Source organism: Epargyreus clarus, unplaced genomic scaffold (assembly GCF_041222505.1).
Source record: "Epargyreus clarus isolate Ecla_fem2 unplaced genomic scaffold, WU_Ecla_fem_2.2 ptg000031l, whole genome shotgun sequence".
NCBI classification, from domain to species: Eukaryota; Metazoa; Arthropoda; class Insecta; order Lepidoptera; family Hesperiidae; genus Epargyreus; species Epargyreus clarus.
In genome coordinates, this window is record NW_027332236.1 from 4,034,219 (window position 1) to 4,056,890 (window position 22,672).

At 36.3% G+C, this 22,672-nt stretch overlaps 1 protein-coding gene across 8 annotated transcripts in view; it reads right to left on the minus strand.

The window, feature by feature from the left end:
- Positions 1–15,372: 15,372 nt before the first annotated feature.
- cas (castor zinc finger transcription factor) overlaps positions 15,373–22,672 on the minus strand; it is a 123,703-nt gene continuing 116,403 nt past the window's right edge. For 5 of the 8 annotated variants that reach the window (XM_073090020.1, XM_073090021.1, XM_073090022.1 and 2 more), the window contains 11 exons: positions 22,268–22,369; positions 21,339–21,855; positions 20,793–21,139; positions 20,552–20,665; positions 20,089–20,237; positions 19,463–19,588; positions 18,904–19,023; positions 18,306–18,401; positions 17,893–17,981; positions 17,224–17,373; positions 15,373–16,806 (listed from right to left, as the gene is read on the minus strand). In XM_073090020.1, coding sequence (XP_072946121.1) covers positions 16,649–16,806; positions 17,224–17,373; positions 17,893–17,981; positions 18,306–18,401; positions 18,904–19,023; positions 19,463–19,588; positions 20,089–20,237; positions 20,552–20,665; positions 20,793–21,139; positions 21,339–21,855; positions 22,268–22,369 — 1,968 coding nt within the window. In that variant the 3' untranslated portion in view covers positions 15,373–16,648. The remainder of the gene's footprint in view (positions 16,807–17,223; positions 17,374–17,892; positions 17,982–18,305; positions 18,402–18,903; positions 19,024–19,462; positions 19,589–20,088; positions 20,238–20,551; positions 20,666–20,792; positions 21,140–21,338; positions 21,856–22,267; positions 22,370–22,672) is intronic. The other 3 variants (XM_073090025.1, XM_073090024.1, XM_073090027.1) reach the window with 3 other exon arrangements.

The window sequence follows — 22,672 nt, forward strand, 5'->3', positions numbered from 1 at the left end:
TTTTTTATATAAATTTTCGCTTGCAACTTTGCCCGCGTGGTGGGAAATATTTGTCTACTACTACTACTACTACTACTACTACTACTAAACTACTAAAAAATGACCTCAAAATGACCTCAATTTTTAATCAAACTGTTTTCCCTAATTTCACAACAGGATTTGACGTGACAACGTCTTATAATTCGATGGAGCCTGCTGCACGCACCAAAAAACATGACTCATGAGGCGTTACCTCGCTCTGAGGCGTTCCATTTAAGCCTTGAAGTGCAAGCGAGAGCGCGGAACGAGCGACAAATAGGCACAAACGGCCTTCGCGTTCGGCAGCGTTCGACATCTGTCTCTCTCCTACTTAGTGAGCGATGCGTCCGCATGGACAGCTGCTATACAATAATACTTTTAGAATATACATCAGTATTTTCTAATGACGTTGTCACGTTCAACTGTCGTTAGTATACCGACTTTACAGACAACCGATTTTGTTTATAATTTAAGAACGCACGAGACAAACAAGCTATTTTAAATACATAGTTTTGATATGCGTGTGGGATGAGCTAGCTTTTCCATTCCGCGAAGTTTATTCACGGAAATTATCACTAAACAGATGGAATAAAGCAAATAAACTCCACATAGGTATGCTGTGGAGAGTTTCCAGGTTTAGAATCATGCTAATAAAGCCGCTTTTACTATTAGGATGTGTCTCATTGGCGGCTAAGAACTATGTTAAGTGGTACCACCATTGATACTAATCAGAGCCCATTGCAAATTTTAGGATTATTTCAAAGACAAAGTAAATTATAGTTGAACAATACATATTAGGCTCCGATTATGTCTACAGCCATTGAATGTGTGGTCTAACTGCACCTGTAGTATATGCCTGCCCTTTTAATAATATCGTAGTAACAAATGACTACGCGCCTGATAAGTGGCTACAGCCACGGTAATGCCAGCCAGCCATGGTAATCTAAGCAACCCCTGATAAGACTAGACTCCTACCTTTGTTCGCCGGCAGATGCGCTGCTACCTCTGAGAGCTAAGTTGGAACATCTTGGAAAAGTATGTCTCCCTTTTTTATAATCTAAGACTAGCAGACGAGCATGTAGCCCAGCCCACCTGATGGTAAGTGGCAACTGCCGCTCATGGACGTCTGTAATTAATCCCAGATTAGATTACTTTCCACCTACAGATGCGTGGTAACCCGCAGCATTAATCTGGAATGCCTCGGATAAGTCTCCCATATCAAACCCTTAAAACTAAAACACAGCAGCGTTTAACATGCTGTTATTAGGCAGAAAAAGGTGTAGCTCTTGTGCCTCCAAAGTCGAGCCATAGAGGGTTCTTCTACCTTAAACAAACCCTTATCCTAACCTAACCCTTAAGGGTGTCCCCCTTCAAATCAGAACACTGCATAACTGGTATTACTATCAACTCACGGGCGATATATATTATATCGCAAGATTATCGCTGACACTTCGACAGGTGCCTTAAATAAGTGTAGGCGGTGAAACTGCGCTGCAATTCCACGTACAATTATGAAGGGGAATTATTCCTAAATAGACAGAATATAGATAGTCAGGTACTCCGCGAAGCTTCCAGAAGTTTTGAATGCTAACAAGCTTACCACGCAAAGGTGCTCGCTTGAGAATTTGTTTATAAGGTTCTTCCTCGCAAATATACCTCTGGATAGATGTTTAACACAAAAACTTGAAAACCCATTTTTGTAAACCTGTAGATTTTTAGTTGGCTGACACCTGTTTTTGGCTGACGCGTGTTTTTATAAGAAACTTTCTCTTGTCATGCATGTTTATACCCGCATGCGTGTTTTACAAGTATGCATGAACTCGCTGCAGTCTCCTCACGTCCTCTATGCATGCGATTTACGTGTCAGGAAAAGCATAAATTAAAGGATGGGATGGGGGAGACGCATGCTAATCAAAAGTAAACACGCACGCACGAACAAACACGCGTGAAAGGAAAACGGCTCTTAGTATTAGTACTTTTTGTGCATGCGTGGGTGTGCCCGTGTGTTTAAGCTTTGTCCGGCAATAACCGAATTCTAAAGAATAATTAGCGGTCGGTAGCAGATTCGATGACAGGGCTGAATAAAGCTGCACCCTGAAACAGAAATCTATGTCTTATATTTTAACATAATCTGAGGTAGCCTAGTCCACTGGGGGTACAAATTTCGCAACCCAGATTTGAACCTCTATTTTTTTTTATATTGCTATGCTCATATTAGAAATTATCCTTAGCTTTAAAGGTGAAAGAATATATCGCGACGACACCCACATGCTTCAAACTTCTATAAGAAAATAGTTCTGAATACTAAAAGCTCCTTTGACAGCTTAATACCAACTTAAAGGAGGCAGAAACTGTCAAAATACGATCGTTGGTAGGTAGGTAACGTTAACCTTTCTCTTTTTAAAAACCATGCCCAGCAGTGGGAGTTGGGACAGTCATGGGTTGATGTTAAAAAAGCAATTTAAACTCTTTCATTTTTACGCCATAACCATTTACGTAAGAGGAATATCGTTTAAAAATGAATAAATATTCCGTTTATTGGAACTAAGGCTTAAGCCCACTTAGGGAACGTGGGATGATTGCTCTATAGAAAAAGGTTATAACCTTCGTAACTTGTGGTGTAGGTAGTACTTTATAATAACTTAGTTATTTGTAGTTTTCAACAGCATTTTATTTTGCACTCATCGATAATGTGGCTTGAGCTTTTTTATATAATATAAGAGAAGCAGACAAGCAGTCCACCTGATGGTAAGTGGCTACTGCCGCCCATGGACATCTACAATCAACCCCAGATAAGATTAGATTCCTACTTGAGGTCGGCCACAGGTGCGCCGCTACCCCTGAGGACTAAGCTGGAATGCCTCAGAATTGTATGTCTCCCTTACCGCACCCTTCAAACCAAAATACAGCAGCGCTTAACAGTGCTGTTATTAGAGAAAAAGGTGTGGCGGTGGCGCCGTCGGAGTCGAATCACAAAGGGTTCTACCACCTTCAAATGTATTATATGTATTCTATTTAAAATTTAATGATTGGTTCGCTATTTTTGTTTTATATTAGGCAAAAATACGTTTGACGGTGGTGCTTCCGGAGTTCAAACACAAAGGGTTCTACCATCTTCAGTCTTAAGCTCTGCGGTCCCAGTCTAGCGGTCTACGGTCCTAGCAGTACTAGCAGTCTACGGTCTAGCGTCCCAATTTACTCCTTACTTCCTTAGTGCTAGAAATACATCTGTTACTGACGATTTATACAGATTTCCATGGGAAGCAGTTACTATTTATCATTGGGTAAATGCTATGAGTATCTATTGAACTTTCTAAAGGCTATGATATGTAGGTACTGTAGGTACTTCATGTTTCATCGTTACTTCCAACGGTAAAGTTATAATGACGTTGGTTAAGCAAGTATTGTTGAAGCACGCTCATTTAGCATAGAATTCTAGCTCATTCTAATTTTAGGAATAATAAATTAAATGATTTATTAGTAATATACATAAATACCCATCTACTCTTGACTTAAGAATTTTCTAATTACTTAAAGGAATCTTATCAGGGTTTATATTGGTAAAATTATTTAATTATAGATTGTAGAATTTGCAGACTGACAGCTATTATTAAAATAATAAATAATCAATTCATTACTACGAAATGATTAAAAGATGAATTTTAACTTTATTTTTCTAATGAAATGCCCTTTTACTTAATAAAGCGCTAAGATTGACTGTAATATTGGGTGTAGATGGTTTGAATATCTGAATCTGTGAATTCTAAGGAAGAATTTTTGTCAATTTAATAATTGGCCAAGTGCAAGTCGAACCCGCACCCGGAGGTTTCCGTATCACCATTGTTTTTTAATATCTAGTATTGTTTATTATAACAGCCATTGAAGTACATAAATTGTGAAAATTTTAACTGTCTACCTATTACGGTTTAACAGTTAGTTCGAAAAATACCAGTTTGTTTGGGGACCCTTTATTATATTAAACTTTTTCTTATTTTCAGTATTGTATTGTATTGTTGTTATAGCGTCCGTTATACATTAAGTAATTCCAAGTGTCTATCTATTACGGTTCCAGAGATAGAGCCCTGTCACAGACGGACAGACGTGGAGTTTAAGTAATAGCGTTCCTTTTTTAGTTTATCCATTGGGTACGGAACCCTAAAAATCATCTTCTAAAATTTACAGGCAAAAGCTTGTGTCTATATGAATAAATCTAGTTTCCGTCTGAGGCTTTAAAGATCTGTCTAATTCTGTTTCAAGTCTGATCCTATACGGGTTAAAATTGGAACTGGCAAAGCTGCTTTCAACGGTATTTTTACGGGCAAGTAACGTATGTTATTTTAACCCAAAAATAAGTTAAAGATTTAAGATAGTGATTCATAAAATGAGATTTATTTTGTGGCTTAATATATACTTACAAATTGTTAGTTATGATTTTTTCGCTATATAAAAGTAGTGACATCACACCCATTTCTGCCTTATAACAGCAACGTTAAGCCGCTGTGTTCTGGTTTGAAGGGTGTGGTATGGAGACATACTTTTCTGGGGCGTTCCAGCTTAGTTTTCAGGGGTAGCGGCGCATCTGTGCCAACCTCAGGTAGGAATATGTAATCCTATTTGAGGTTGATTACAGATGTCGATGGGCGGCAGTAGGCTCTTACCATCAGGTGGAATGCATGCTCGTCTACTACTCCTATACTATAAAAAAAATGAAGAAGTAGACGATCATAAGATTGTCTTCACATATTTGATGGTAAATAATCAACGCTTCCTATCGACACCTATACTATTATTGTCAATGGGTGGGTTCCTGTAATCCACCCCATAACGGATTAGAATACTAACTGAGGTCGACCTTAGATGTTCTGCTACCCCTGAAGATATTTTTTTTATATCGGTTTCATTAGTTCATCTTAATGTTGCGAATGAATAAGATCATTGCTACTATTATATACTACTATATACTATATGTTCCCGATGTGTCTACGAGTATGTTATATCGCTTGGGATCTTATATATCATGGGTATATAAGAGTAAAAGCAATTTTATGATACTCCAGCTCGATTCACTTGTAAACAAAGAAGAACAAAAGACTGTGTAACATCTCATTGGAATCTTACTAAGTTGTAATGTCTCTCTTTCCACATAGTTCATGTTAGAATTCAAAAGCGTTGCTGTCATTAGGCAGAAATGGGTGTGGCGGTGGAGCCTGCGTATTCAAGCTAAGAATTTAATACTAATTATTAAAAAAATGTAGTGAAGAATGAAGAATGGTATAGGATGGTATTTATTTATTTTTCATAGGGTTTAGATAGTAGGTATCTCCTAAAAATTCCCAGTTTCTATTTTTTTCTAATTCTAAACGAATTTTTCGCAAATTATCTTCCTAACTAATCCCTAACGAAAATCGGTCGGAGCCTTCAATCATCCCCGTAGAAGCTTCTGCCAAGCAGAAAACCAATTCGGAATTTCGGCCGCCCACGCCTACGATTTCTGTAGTATAGACCTTCATTCTAAAGTCACCAGTTGCGCTATGAATGGGTCCATTCAATACTGGCCTCGGTACCGCGCAGGCGTGTATCGATCTGGGGGGACGGGTGGTGGGTGCGCTTTCCATTGGTCACACACGTCGACTTTACCGGAGTGTCGATTAAATGGTAGAATAAGTATTTAAGAATAATTATGAAGATATCATCAATCATCATCAACAACCCATTACTGTCCCACGTCTGGGCACGGGTCTTCTCTGTTAATGAGAAGGATTAGGCCATAGTCGACCGCGCTGGCCAAGTGCGTATTGGTAGACTTCACATACCTTTGAGATTTTTTTTTTATAAATCTCTCAAGTATGCAGGTTTCCTCACGATGTTTTCCTTCACCGTTTAGCAAGTGATAATTCATTTCTAATACGCGCTATGAAGATATAGTTTGCGCCAAACTGCTAGTCCGTTCTGAGGTAGCGAGCAGGTGTAGTCATACAATTTGCTATGGCGACGCGAATCATGTCTAGCGGACTAGCAGTTTTACGCGGACTATACTAACGTTTAGTAAACGTTGTCGATTTTATGGAATTTTAAAACAAATATGGAAGTCACTTAGTGCGCTGGCCCAGTCTGTTGTTCCTTCTAATATTGATGTGTCAATAAAAACGTCAGTAAGAAAAAAATATATAAGAAAGATGTAACTCGACCGTGTAGACATGAGGCATGTCCATTTCTAAATATTTGGGTTGGTCAATCAATTAGTCGAGCGATTCGTCAAGCGGTTAATTTAGCGAAATTTCGAGCGGCAGACCGATTGGTTGAGCAGGTGGTAGACTAATTGATGAAGCAGTTGTTCTTTGTATATACCAGACAGATAGGCCGTAGCAGACACTATAATATTTTCCTATTGTTAAGGTGTTTTTTGTATCCAATCAATCAATCAAAATATATATATAATTTGATGAATAATCGATCCACCGGTAGTTCGATCTGTGAGTCGACCGGATGGACAATTATTTATTTATTTATTTTTACAATAAGCTTAACATATATGACAGATTTAATCCAATTCATCTGTCAAACGTTGACAAATATTCTTCTGCTGTCCTACGGAATACAGAAGTACTGGTGTAAAATACGTCTATTTGACGGTCCCAGGCCACCAAACCGTTGAGCAAGGTCAGTGCTCTGTCTAAAGGAGACTCCTTTACGCGTATAAGCCTACACTCTGGTATTGCAAATAGTTTATATCGTCGGGCCCAAATATAATTATTCGGGACATTGAATGAGATCAGTTCCAGTACTGATGGATTATTAATCTTGCCCCTGAGCAGTTGCACAAAATACTCCAGCAAGGTGATGTTACGACGCAACTCTAGTGTATTATACCCTAATATTCGCAATAAAAAATGTCTCGGGTATATATTAGGAAAACCTACAAAGAAGCCGTACTGCCGGAAGTACAACTGTCTCAAAAATTTCTTTTGAAGCTTTTCCAACATGAGCTTATACTTAGATTCATGTGGGCTCCAGATAATTGCGTTATTTTCTAGTATGCTCCTAACAAAGCTGTTATATAACATCTTCATAGCAGCAATACTATTAATCTGGTGAGTCTGTCGCAGCACGAAACCCAACAATCTGTAAGCCTTTGCGCATATGGCTGTAATATGCTCGCGAAAGGTAAGATCTCCTCTCAAAGAGACGCCAAAATCTTTAACCGAAGAGTGCCGTGCTATTACCTCGTTACCTATTTTGTATTGATAGACAATTGGGTTTCGTCCACGACTAAACGTCAATTATATTTATTATAGTTTATTCGATCGACTACTCGACTAACCGCCAAAGACCTTGCTGGTCTTGTTTTATATTTTATAAACTTGCCTCTAATCATATTTAAAGCCACATATGTAATACTTTATCAATTAAAATTATCTCAAGCCATAAGTCGGAGACTGTGTCGATACCATTGGCAAACCGCCGCGATCCGGAATGTTACGTTTTCGGCAAATGTACGTATAGTACCACACCAGCGACTTTCATACTAAGTACTAATAATTTATAGTCTATAAATCATCGTTTTATTATTTTTACAGCCGTTTTTTTCCAAAATTATTGCTCTTTTATGATTTCCTCACCAATACTCACGTGAGGAAATGTGGACTGGTTTTTACCTACTTATCTATAAGGCTCATAATTTACATTAATTGTTTATTAACCTATTATTATCTTGGAAGTAGGCTTCTGCTTATTATGAAGTTTTTATTGGGTTTTTAATACACACGGACATATACACTGTAAAAATACATATAAATAAAAAAATATCGCCTACCACATGATTCTAAAAATAGAGATGCATATGCATTTTTATTGAGATGAGAGATGCATATGCGTATGAGAGATGCATATGCATATGCATTTTTATTTAAAAAAGAAAAAAAAAAGAGATAGCCTAGTGATCTCATTTTGGAGGAACCGAGGTTATTCCTAGGCACGTAAAATTAATTTTTAGTTAGTGTGTATTCGAAAATAAATTAAAAAAGGTGTAAAAAGAGCTCTCCTCCAAAGCCGGCGATGCATTGGCGACTCCCCTGGTGTTGCAAATGTCCATAGGCGACGGTGACTACTTTCCATCAGGTAGCCCGTCGGCCTCATCGTTTAGGTATAATTATAAAAAAAAAAAAAAACTTTTTTGAGGTGAAAGAAAACATCACGGGAATTGGTAAATGTTCCTTCTTTGAATAAAATTAAAAAAAAAACTCATAAGTAGGTGTATAAAGTCGACATTGGGCCACGGCAGGACTGTGGCATATGGCATACCACTCTTACTTTAAAAGGAGACCCGTGCCCAGCAGTGATACGGTTATGGGTTAGCGAAGATGCACAATGACTTGATGTGATGGCTTAAAATAAATAATATGTTTCCATCTGTTTATAAATTCAGAAGGCAACAACACACACAGAAGAGTAACTACGGCAAAATTTCGCTTAATAACTTTTGTCAAATGTAGTGTGAAATGTGGCTATGGTTCAAAGGGAGAGTAAGGCACGAGAGTTGCGTTTTGGTGGAAGGGTGGAAGGGTGGATAATGGCGACTTATAAGACGCGATCATCCTTAGATGATCGCGTCGCGTGGGGACTTATTCCAAAAAAGAAGATTTGTAATCGGCTTTAGGTATGTTTTATATCATCAAACCATTACTGTCCCACTGCTGGGCACGGGTCTCCTCTCAGAATGAAAAGGATTAGGTCATAGTCCACCGCGCTGGCTAAGTGCGTATTGGTAGACTTTACATATCTTAGATTTTTTTGTTTTATATATTTCTCAGGTATTCAGGTTTCCTCGCGATGCTATCCTTCACTGTTTAAGCAAGTGATAATTAACTTCGAATACGCACATAGGCTATCACTGCTTTATTATTATATAGTACTATACTAGCTGATCCGGCAAACGTTGTGTTGCCATATAAATGAAAAAAATGTTAAGGGTGAACAACCTTTATCGCTTAAGGGTATGAAAAATAGATAGTAGCCGATTCTCAGGTCTACTGCATATGCATATAAAATTTGGTGAAAATCGGAAAAGCCGTTTCGAAGGAGTGCGGTAACTAACATTGTGACACGAGAATTGTATATATAAGAAATATTATCAATATCACGTTTTATAAGATATCATTTATTTCTATAATACGTAAATAAAAACATACAAACGCCATTTTCAATTCACTCTTTATTGATACAAGTTATACATTTATCAACTTGTCAAGGTAAAACAAATAATGCGTCGAGACGAAGGATTGCAACTTGTATCTTTATTGGTTTTCTTGGTTATTGGAAAAGCTTATGGAGTAAAATTGAAAATTCGCAATATCTTGATATAAATATACTGATAAATGTAATATGTCTTATGTTAAAAGTATCATTTATATAGATATAAATAAAATTTATAAGAGTAGCAGACGAGCATGCAATCTATCTGATAGTAAGCTACTGCCGGCTATGGACATTTGTAATCAACCTCAGATAACATTAGATTCCTATCTGAGGTCGCCAACAGATGCGCCGCCACCACTGAGGACTAAGCTGGAATGTCTCGGAAAAAGTATGTCTCCCTTATCACACCTTTGAAATCAGAACAGCAGCGTTTAATACTGCTGTTATTGGGCAGTTAATGTATACCTAATACATCTGTTCCTAATACTTCTCACACTGTATTATTCATTAATCTGTACCTCTCAACGTTTATAAGTAAACTAGCTGACTCGGCAAACGTTGTATTGCCATATAAATAAAAAAATGTTAAGGGTCAACAACCCTTATCTCTTAGCGGCATAGATTAGTAAAGATTACTCACTCCTAACAAAAAAATGTACCCAGTTTTGAGAATTGAAATAGTTGCGTAAAAAAGTTTTGCCACGTCTCCGTGCCAAAATGTCCCTAAAATATTTGAAATAATTATTTATTTATTACGTGAATTACGCAGTATTAGTCATTTATTCGTAAATTTTCTCTAAAAATGTTTTTATTTGTCAAGAATTCTAAAAAAGAACTTACTAAAATAAGCCGTTTGTGGCTTCATTCAATTTCAAGGCGGCGAAGTATCTTTACTAATCTATGCTTAGGGGTATGAAAAATAGATAGTAGCCGATTCTCAGACCTACTAAATATGCATATAAAATTTGGTGAAAATCGGTAAAGCCGTTTCGGAGGAGTACAGTAACTAACATTGTGACACGAGAATTTTATATATAAGAGATATTTCAGAACTACACTACTACTTACAACTAAACTACTCTTATCCCTTAGGTAATAGTTTGTTTACCCGCTATAGTGTAAAAATAGCTGTGAACTATAAAGGGCTACTGAATTTTCATAGGGGTAGATATTTGCAGAAATATTTTATTTATCACACATTCACCCACTAGTTCACACCCACGTAATGTGACATTCCCAAATACTCACATACGTATTCTAATATGTTATATGACATGAACTAAAAGTGTCTGTGACTTCGTAATGTTTCTTGTTTGGAGATTTTTTGTGCTAGAATTATCTATAATAATTGTTTTACTCTGCAAATCAGATTAAGATTAAAGGTGGTAGAATCCTTTGTGGGTTTAGGAACTACTGCTGCACTTCTTTTTTTTATAATATAGAAGAAGCAGACGTGCATGAAGTCCACCTGATGGTAAGTGGCTATTGCCGCCCATGGACATCTGTAATCAACCCCAGATAGGATTAGATATTCCTATCTACCTAACACTATCTAACACAGTAGCACTTAACACTGCTGTTAAGAGGTAGAAATAGGTGTGGCGATGGTGCCGCCTTAGTCAAACCACAAAGGGTCGTACCACCTTCATTTCAGTGTTATAACAGTATTAAGCGCTGCGTTCCGCTTTGAAGAGTGTGGTTAGGGAGACATACTTATCCATGATGTCCAACTTAGTCCACAGGGGAAGCAACGCATCTGTGTTACACCTTAGGCAGAAATCTTGTCTTATCTGGGGTTGATTACAGATATCCATGCACGACAGTTACCATTTAACATCAGGTGGACTACAGGCTCGTTTGCATCGTTTGCATCTGTAGCGACTTCCCGCTACTAGTCAAGAGATGACGCTGCTGAATCACGCTATCGAAGTTTTCTAAACATCTTGCATATATACAAGCTCCGTCAACAACATTATAATTAAAGATTAAAACACAGCAATACGTAACACTGCTGTTATAGATAAAAATAGGTGTGGTGGTTCAAGAGTCTAAATATAGGGAGTTCTACCACCCTCACAATACGTAAGAATAAAGATGGTCTGACGTCAATGGTTACACACTATCTAAATAGAATAAAGAATTCATATTTTGTGATTTCTAATAATAGATAAATTCTTCACAGCAGAAATTATGGCCCGCCTACGCACGGTTGACTGAGGTTATGTACTTCGGTACCCTCCATTATACTAGAGTGTAAAATTATTACCTGAATTTGGTGAACGCACGGCTGTGCGTCAAGATGATGTTATTTTTTATAATATAGGAGTAGCAGACGAGCATGCAGTTCACCTGATGGTAACTGGCTACTGCCGCCCATGGACATCTGTAATCAACCCCGGATAGGATTAGATATTCCTACCTGAGGTTGACCACAGATGCGTCGCTACCCCTGAGGACTAAGCTGGAACGCCTTGGAAAAGTCTTTCTCCCTTACCACACTCTTCGAACCGGAACACAGCAGTGCCTAACACTGCTGTTATTAGGTAGAAATAGGTGTGGCGGTGGTGCCGCCAGAGTCGAACCACAAAGGGTTCTACCACCTTCAAAGTTACTTACTTACTGTTACTTTTTAAATTTTGTCGATCTTTTTATGTTTTTCTATACGCTTTACAGTAGGTACCCATTACATCGTTGTCTACCCGTTACTGTCCCACTGGACACGGGTCTCTTCTCAGCATGATAAAGATTAGATGTTAGTTTCACCGCCGGCAAAATGCGTATTGGAACGAAATGTAAAAAAATATTTTCCCAGAATTTATCTAGTGCTTTCTTAGATGAAGTTTTTTTTTGTTCACGAGGGGAAAACTTCAAAAGGTACCCGATGCCGTGGGAGCTACACAGGGTTATGTGGGACTCTTACCGCACTAAAACCCACCCGGCCGTCCTCGGCGCTGAATAGAGGACTCCGGGATCTCCAAAGGAACGCCACCGGAGTCCTTTTAGCGCGTTACTCCGTCGGGCTCCGCCCAGGTGAGCTTGACGCTCGCCGCACCGTCTGGTGCGTACGACGGTATGCGACCACACTCTCGCCACCCACGACCCCAAAAGCCCCCGTTTAACCCCATTATTGTCCCGGAAGTAGTTCTTAGATAAAGTCTGTTGGATTGTGAAATCAGCGTCATTTTCATTTACATTATAAAATACTTGAAAAATGTAATATAGCGACAGAAATGTAATTTAGCATTTAGCGACTAAAATTGTACGCTGTCTGTCAATCGGTCAATGATAGGGCCTCTTTCCTGTCATGCATGCGTATCAGGCATTGACATGCGTGGCAAAAATATCTGAAATTATATGATTATAGTGGTAAGCGTGTTCGTGTAAACAGTACCCTTACCATGAGTTTTCAAAACATCCCACAATTATACGTTACGTTTACTCAATCCATTATTCTGTTCCGTTTGCTTCAATAGACTGAGTAAACGTAACAATAAGTAAGTGCTCAAGTCTTTTTGTCAAGTTCTACCTCACGTGTTCGCAACAAATACAAAACCTAAAGCGCCATTTTGTCAATTTAGACATTTTATGTTACGTTACTGACACTGTAGTTCTGATACAATCCGATAGGGGCGCCGATTAGAAATGCGCTGATTAGTATGGCCAAATACGTAAACAAATACCAAAACAAGTTATATTTGTCAAAACGTAAAAACTCATGGTAAGGGTACACGATAAACGTCATTAGATCGTGTCCTCATTATCCTTAAAGAGAGTGTTTACAAACAGGCGCGACAGGAAAAGCGTCCTCATTAGTTTTTTATTATGTAGCATTATAATAGACCGGGTAAATAGACGAGTAGGTAAATTAAACATATCTGTGAGGATTCGTGTAATTGTGAATAGAGTTTAAACAGTACAGAAGTTATAATTGAATGAGAGTAAGTATTAAGTATAGGATTACGAAATCAAAATTAAATAATGTAACGTAACCTTTTTTATATTATTTGATTCTTATTCATCAATTCATAATTTGAAATCAATATGCTAATATTATTATATAATTACTAGCTGACCCGGCAAGCGTTGTGTTGCCATATAAATAAAAAAATGTTAAGGGTGAACGACCCTTATCACTTAGGGGTATGAAAAATAGATAGTAGCCGATTCCCAGACCTACTGAATATGAATATAAAATTTGATGAAAATCGGTAAAGCCGTTTCGGAGGAATACGGTTACTAACATTGTGACACGAGAATTTTATATATAAGAAATTTGAAATCAATATAAGAGATTTGAAATCAATGTGCTAATATTATTATATAATTATTATTATGTATTAAAATTTGTTACAATGATTTTCTATTTGATTATTTAGGTATACGTCCGAAAAGGCTCAATAGAATTTGACTTGAAGGCTTTGTATGTTACCTTTAAATCTAGAGTGTATGGTTTATAAATAAGGCAATGGAAGTAAAAGTCAAAATTTTAGATATTCTCATTTTATTCCTAGAACTCATGAGGTAAACAACACTAAACTATTTCTCATACAAATTTTAATCTCAAACAAACTGCTACAGTAATAATTCGTATGCATTCAGAAAGGTACTACTTACAAATGAGTGACAAATTATTAATAAACAAATTGTTTGTACGATACGCTTAACGGGCTGGTGCACAATGGCCCACGGTTAGCCAGTTACAGCCAAAAAAGTTAATATTTCAGCCCTTGATGAGTAGTTCTAAAATTGGCCAATAATGGTGGACCGTGGCTCACAATGGCCCATCGTGGCGCATCATGGCCCAGCGTCATATTGTTCAAGCGCACCGTGGCCCATTGTGTACCAGACCTTAAATTTAAAATATTTCGATAACACTCCACTTTTTGTTATACTAGTGCCGACAAAATACTGTATTAGGGAGAATTAATTTAAAATAACTAATATTTACTCTACATAGAACTAAAGTACATAAATACTCGATTATACGCTTAAAAAGTTCGTGAAAATAGAAAACGTAAAAGAATGAAATAAAACATTGAACGTAAAATTAGATAACAAAACAAAATTCGTATAACAACCAATAATGCGCGTAGTTTTGAGAAATTCAGAAATCCTTTTAATAAGTCTACTTTAATATGAAATATGCATGACTTGTTCTTAAACACAACTTGGGCACAGGTAAAAGCTGCAATTTCATTTAAAAATACGACAAATAATAATGAATGACAAACTATGATCAATGAATTCATATTGAAATTTGACAAAATTAAATTTGAAAAAGAGCGAAATCATGCATATTCCATTTTATGTACATAATATTATGGGACATAAGTTACATTATGAAAGTCAACTGGTATCAATGTAGGAGAAATACAAAAAACTGTCAAAACAACTCAAAATTGCTTTAAATCCGAGTGAAGGCACTCTACAAGTTTAGAAATAACTTCGAATGATGACTAAATATTTATGGCACGGCCTATATTCCATTAAATATATTTACGTAAGAGAATAGATGAAGGAACAGAGTGGGGTAGAGATATCACTTAATAATAATTACAATTAAATAATCAGTTATAATGTAGTTTTGAGAACTGAAGTCGAGTTGATAGAAGTCGTAATAGGAACAAAAGGGTAAGGCTTAAACTACAAAAATACTGATAAGAGCTAGGAATAGGATATACAACTGTTTGGTAATGACACTGCTGACCATTCTAATACTAATTGGGAATGGACTGTGAACTGTGGCCAGGAATAATGTTACAGGAATGCAAAGGTATTGTCGATGATGGAAAGGCTATTACGTATACAGTGATGATATTTTTAAGAAAACCAATTTGGTAGTAACTTAAGATGCTATAAATATTTTTCCAAAATTTCTTCCAATAATTTCCCTTTATTAGGTGCGAGTACCTGTACGAGATGCGAATAAAGGTAAAAGCAACCAACGCAATAAAGTTGGATTGGTTCACACATTATTGAAGATATAAAGAAATCTCGCATTTTTTGCAATATTGTCTTCACTGTTGTTCTTAATTTGTAAATTGGAATACTTGTAATAACAATATAAAAAATAGGGAACCCTAATAGCCAATTTCATAGAAAAGAAGAATACATCTAGCTTCTTCAAATTAAATGAAATAGTATTCCAGAAGATTTTTCTTTTTGTATTAAACCCAAAGTTTATGGCATTTTTTTAACTTGAGTTATTTCGTGTAATAGCCTTTCCACCACCGAACTCTGACGTTGTACCGACTAATACTGATCCGATAGAAGAGTAGCGTTTTATAATACTAATAAAAATATCAAGTTTATGGCATCTTATGGCTACCTCATGGATCACAAACTTTAGCACTCGTTTTAACTATACATGTCCAATCGGATATTTTTATACATTTACTAAACCAATATTTTTATAACAATTTTATTTAACATATTGTTTTTGATATATAATCTAATCTTATTTACAAGGTTTATAAAATTGACATTTTTTTTCTTTAAATAAGTGTTTTTTTATATATTTTTGCTTGTATACACTACTGGATTTTGAGATAGTTTTCGATAAATTTTATACATAACATTATTGTCAATATATTACTATGATTTTTATATCTAATAGTCAGAATCTTTAGTAAATGGAACTGGACATATTCAGGTATGTATATACATATTAGAATTTATTTTTATTTTATCGGAAACTATCACAAAGTACTACATCATATTGTCACGTCATACTTCAGGCACAAAATGGTGTTCTTAACCCGATTTTTATTGCCTTAAAAATTTTACGAAATCTAAATTAATAATACTATTCGTAAAAATGTCTTTTTTATGGGGAAGTAATAAATATAAATATTTTTATATAGACTATCACTAAATTGGTCAGGATTTAGGAAAATACACACTTTTAACATGCACTTCGCTCCACCGATCGTAATCACTTCTATAAATCACTTGGTTCGTACATGAACTTTCGTAAAATGCATAATACAAACTGATTTCTAATTGAGATTCAAATATGAAATTCTATTTAATTAAAAAGCATTGCTTTCAATTTATAAAAAAATCTCGTATCATATTTTGGCACACACTTGGCCACGCGTTTAAATAAATTCAGAAACTACATATTTGCGTCTAAGGCACACTTCTTGAGGGACTATACACTTGAAACACTTTTAAAACACTTTTAGTTACTATAAAATTACTCATACCGAGTTATTCATCTCACACTCATCTATTTGTCGTGTCATGAATCTTATGACTTATAAATAGTGTCATTGTCATATGTCAAGAGATGCCAAGTAATAAATTTGGTCTTGATCATGGCATATGTTTAATAAAAATAGTGTTTTTGTCATAAGCTCAATCAAAATTGGTAGTTATTTAGTCTTATTCCTTTAGAGTCCGAAATCGTATAGGTTACACAAAAGCGGGTGGGTTAGTTGGTGGCGCTGGTGGAAGGTCCAAGGCCAACTTCCTGGTGTTTGTACTTGTGTGACGTCATCTGCGAGAGGCCCAGGACGGCAAATCCGCACTGCAGACAATGGTAATGGGTCTGCTTCTTACTATGAATGCATTGGGGTTCATAGCCACAACCTATAAAAAAGAAAAATACATATAAATACAAACCTATAGAGTTAAATATATTATATGTCTTTTATGATTTTATTGGTGACTTAAAATGAAAGCATACATATTGATTGAAAATATACAGAATAAAAAGTCCCCAAAAGACCAAGACGGTACAAAAAATTCTTTAAGAGTATTTAATAGATTGTCAACGACAAAGACTACGTCCAAACCCGCACGTTTGACAGCATTAAAAGTTTTGCAACGAGAAATAACATATGAGTATAATACCAGAATTAAAAAATGAAAAGCTTGTGAAATTAAGCTTAGAACGATTAATTCTTTTGCTGTTAAATAAAATTATTATGAATTTATACCGACTAATGAAGACCTGGCTATACGAGTATTCTCTTTAAGAAGATATCTATAAATATGGATTCTTACCTTTGCTAGGTGGAAACTTCTCGAAACCAGCAGCCTGGATGGAGTCGAGCTTCTGGTGCTGGCGACGGTGGGCCACCACCTTGTTGGTGTCGGTGCACACGAAGTCGCACTTCAGGCAGTGGAAGTGGGAGGCCTTGTTCTGACCTGTACCTTGGGAGAAGGGCGTACTATTTAGTCATACGAGTGTGGTAATGGTATGAATGGAAATATAGTTGGGTTATGTGGTGTGGATAAAGTATGGAATTTAATACTATGCAGAGAAGATGATAAAAGGTTCTCAATAGACGAAAAGGAAGGAAGGATACATCACGAAAAAATATTATGAAATTAAAATAGCAATCGACTGTCAGTCTATCTGATGATAAGTTGTTGCTATTAGAAACACGTAATCAACTCCAAATTCGCGTATTAATAATCGAATGTAGATTAGCTCGTATGGAGGTAGATCAGAACTAACACCTTTTGTGAATGTCTAATTTACTACATTCTTTAAACTATTAGCGTTAAAGCTCTTATAAAGTCAAAATAGACATAACCCTGAAACTTTTGAAATGGGGTAAAAAGAACGTTCGATTACTTTTAAGCAGAGAATAATCCTAAGCAAAGAAAGTAACTTAAACTAATATGTATAGACAGAGTTAAAAAGAAAAGTTTTTCAAAATAACTTACCAAATGTCGAGGCGTGTGGACACTCAGCTCGTTGGCAGTAGACATTAGCACGGTATTGCTGGAAGTCACCGCCCATCAAGGTATCCAATCTGGAAAATAAGGTTTTTTTAATACTATTCTCAAAAAATATTTAACCTTTTTACCAACTATTTAACTAGTAAGAGACCGCTATTGATTGGTGGAAGTCAAAGTAAAATTATCCATACATTTTTAATTTTACAGCATAAATGAAATGATACATTTATGGTTTTACGGCATAAACTTATGTGACAAGTTATAAAAAAAAATTTCCTACCGTTAAGATTTTTTTTTCTTTTAATTTCTACTTGTTAAATGTCTGAGACTGTATATATGTACTGTGGTTATTTTTAATTTACTGAAATAAAATTAAATAATATTGACGGAAATAATACCTTTCATGCCTAGCAGTGTGTTGTACGAATCTGGTTTTGTCACAGAAGGAGTAACCGCAGTCTTTTCTGGTGCAGTGGAAGTGAGTTTGATGTTCCCTGTAAATAACAAACAACCATTAGTTACAATCTTATAACCCTTTACAACATTTGAAACAATAAAACACTAAAGGAAAATGAAAAAGTACTCGAATTACGTACCTACCGTAATTCAGGTATTTCTTGCTAGATGGCGCTGTTATCAATAACATAATGAACAAGCTTTTTTAATTCAGTAATTGTTCAATGTTCATATTAAGTATAAGACAGTTACAATAAGATTTTCAAAGCTCATTGAATATATGAGAATATGTGGTATATTAAAATATTAACAAAAATATTAATAACGTTAACTTGGAAGTATTAGACACTCACATCAAAAGTAAGTAAAGCAAACAAGAAGGAAAAAAGAAAGAGATAAAAAGTAAAATTTTCATTTTCAAATATCTGTCTGGCCGGGAATCGAACCCAGAACACTTTGCGCTCCGCCACTCGGGTCGTCAACAAGGATATTATTAATAAGGGCGGTTTAGAACCAGATACAAAAGTAATTCCAACTGACCTGTATCCGCAGTGCTGGTAGGCGCAGTCCTCGTTGAAGCGGAAGCGCAGGTAGCCCTCGGGGATGGGCTCGTCCTTCAGCACGCGCATGTGCGGCCCGCGCGCGCTGTGCGTGCGTCTGCTGGTAGGGAAAATGTTCTCATCAGGCAACCTTTTTGATTTTATTAAGTATAACAGTTTATTTCAACAAAGTCTTCAGGCAGTCAACCTTAAGAATCTTCAGAAAGGAGGTTCTGTATTCGACCGCTATGTATGTATGTATGTATGTATGCATGTATATATATGTATGCATGTTTGTATGAAAATTTGTATGTCCGCGATTTTCTCAAAAATAACTCATATAATTTTAATGAGGTTTCGTTAATTCCTTTAATTTATTTCAGTGATTACTATAATTTCGACTTGATATCTAAGTATATTTTATGTGGGCCAGCAAAATGTGCCTAGTAACCGACTACTGCTGTAGTATTATATAAAAGGCCATCTTAAAAAATAAGTGCTTTAATTATTATTATTAAAAATAATTAATTATTATTTGTATCATTTCCAAATTAACTTACGATTTAGCAATCATCTCAGCTTCTTTGTCGAGGCCTGGTGGTAGACCGTGGCTTTGCAGGAGACTCTGCTCGAGTAGAAGTTCTGGTGGGTACAGCATTGTTGGGTAAAGAGGGAAGGGCGAACCACTGCAAAATAAATACAAAAAATATTAGCCTGGTTGTAATGATAACAACAATGACAAGAAATGGTTATTTGAATGATTCAGAAAAACAAAGGGGCAAATAATATAATAATCTGGTGGTAAAAAAGGAATTATAACTTTTGTCACAATAAACAATGTAGGTAGTAAATGAATAGATATTATGGTTCTCTTGGTTGATAATAATTATTAAATTATGAACAAATAGTACATTACAATACGAGGACGAAAATTTTTTTTCGAAAACAGAAAAACATTTTTCGTCCGCGTGTTGTATAAAATTTTATATTACGGGGTCGGAAATGGGGGTTTTGCGCACGCGAAGCGTGCGTAAAACGTCCATTTACGCACGCCGTGATATAAAAAATCTTAAAGGTTTTGAACGATCATTACTGATTTAAGACCATAGTAGATTGAAACAAACATCTTTTATGAAAAATAAACACAATAAATTTAATAAAGTACAGTAATAAGCATAATACTTACCCTTGAGAGAACAGCGCGACTTGAGCCAGACCTGGCAGCCCGGCTAAGGAAGCAGTGTATTGCTGTTGCATCTTCAATTGGTCTTGGAGACTGCCCTTCCGCCCGCCAGCCAGATACTGCTGTAGAAGCAAGCTATGCACCGCTTGGACCTAGAGTCAGAAATAAAAGTAATTAGAATTTTCTGTATCAGACTGTACAGTAAGAAGTTTATGAGATCTATTTTCTAAAGTATTTTAGTGTTTATGTAACAGCTGTTAATGATAAAAAGGCTTTCAAATTTTGTTCAAGTACTTCTTCAGTTCTTCAGGTTCTTTAAGTATATTTCAGGTCGGAAAGAATTCGTATTGTTTGCAATTTCTAGTTGTACGTGAAGGTTCAGTCAAAATTCATTAAACGAATATGCTGAAAATCTTGTTGATTTTTCCAAGGATTGTGGAAAAAACAGATAAAATTATGTAATTACCTGTTCCGCTGGGTTTGGTGGTCTCTGACTCGGAGACGGCGCTTGGGGAGCGGATGACGAAGATGCAGTTGATGGTAAGATTGATATCTCTGGGTACTCCCTCTCCAGGGTTTCCTGCGAAGTCAACAGTAATAATGCTCTTATTAGTGAAATAATTCCAAGTAAATTTAAGAATAGAATCTTAAGTTTCAGGTAATAATTGGAAAATGATTAAAAAATCTTTATTGATTCGACTACTCACCTTTGTTGCTTGCAGCCCAACTGGTCCTGGCTCCATAGCATTGCTGTGTTTCTTCACCATGTGACTGAAAAGCAGCTTCAAGTCCACGTAAGCTTGGCTACAGTGAGGACAATGGTAATGGAGGTTCATGCCTCCTGCGTTCTTGTTTAAGGGACAAGTCTGGTCATGGCATGAAGGTGGAATCGTCGGTCCTGATGGTTTGGGCTCGTATGTCTTCTTCTGATCATACTCCATACGCATCTTCATCTCTTTGGATGGTGATGCGTCATAGATGCTTCGTGGTGATGGTGATGAAGTGTTGCTTCGGAGATGCGATGATGGATAAAAGGTTCCCGTCGCTTTTACTACTGGAATAAAGATGTGTTAAGTATTAATGGAACTCTTTGATTTCTATACGTTTTAGAATTCATTTTAGAAGAACGCTATTATTATTACACCATGACATGGTTGAACTATTTATTTTAAAATAATATAATTTATTTGACTGATGAAATAGTAGAAGTGCCTTGCAAATAAGCGGCCCTTAGATCAAGGAAAAACACTCACCCGAAACATTGTCCTGTTCTCGTTCAAATTCACTTTTGATCGAGAAGTTAGTTGGCGCGTATTCACTGGGTTCCTTCGCAGACCCGATACTGTCCACTGAAGCTCGCTCCTTTATAGAATAATCTTTGGCCTCTTCGAACTGTTTCTCTTGTTCTACCTCGCTCTTTATAACGGGAGTGCCTCTACCATGCTTATGGGTTGCTACTGCCGAGTACTGAGTCAAAATCGCTGGGCAGTTATTTCCCTGAGCGCAATGGAAATGGGACCTTAATTGGTTCTTGAAACAACTCTTTCCTCCACACTGGTCGTAGGAGCTAAAGTAATCGAAGCCTTCTAGAAGAGGGCAGATGGAATGTGACTCCCTCATGTGGGTCTCCATGATGTGGTGGGTCTCGCCAGTGAAGCTGCAGTTGAAGCAGTGCAGGTGCAGTCTGGTCATCCGCAGCTGGCAGTGAGGGTAGTACTGGCTGCAGGCGTCTGGTGTCGTGAATACTTCGAAGTGTTGGAATTTGATGCGCTGAAAATTTATATAGGTCATTATTAATTTGGATTTATACTGGGTGAAATCAAATACGACTAAATGTTTTTAAGAAAAACATTTTTTTTTTAAGAAAAACATTACTTTGTTAGTGTTTTTTGGAGTCTACCGTTCTAACCAATTATTGATACCGTGGCTCCAACTTGTACATGTGATATTGTCGTAAAATAGACGTTTAGTATAACATCAAAAATTGGGAAATAACAAATATATAAAATTTCTTCAAATAGTAAGAGTTATTATTGGAGCCGTTATTCATTATTTCAAAATCGCAACTACTTTATCTTCGAGAGTAAGTAAGATACATAGATCATTAACATTTAAACTGCACAAATCAGATCACAAAAGTGAATGGCGATTTAACATTAGAATTAATGGCTTACACACTTACCGGAAATTCCTCCACAGTAGCAATGACCGGTGATTGTATAACAGGCGGCATTTGATTGCTTTTCGGCAGCTTGAATGACGTAAATATAGCCTGAGGGGTCACCTAGAATAAATTTAAAGGTTGTATAAGATTATACATATTCTTGCGAATAATTACAATTCAGAACACTTGGAATGAAAACTATTTGAAATTAGTGTCACTCAATGTGGTCACTATTTTGATCAGTGACTGTTTTACATAATGAAAGTTCTTACGATTATCGTAGTAATCGTCATTATGTTTGTCCTCGTTGTTTGAGTTAAGCCCATTATTAATTCTTATAAAAAAAAATATGAAGCTGTTGAGTAAGTAGACCGTAATAAATAAACTGTATTTCACGTGTATCACGCAGGAGCAGCGTTGTCT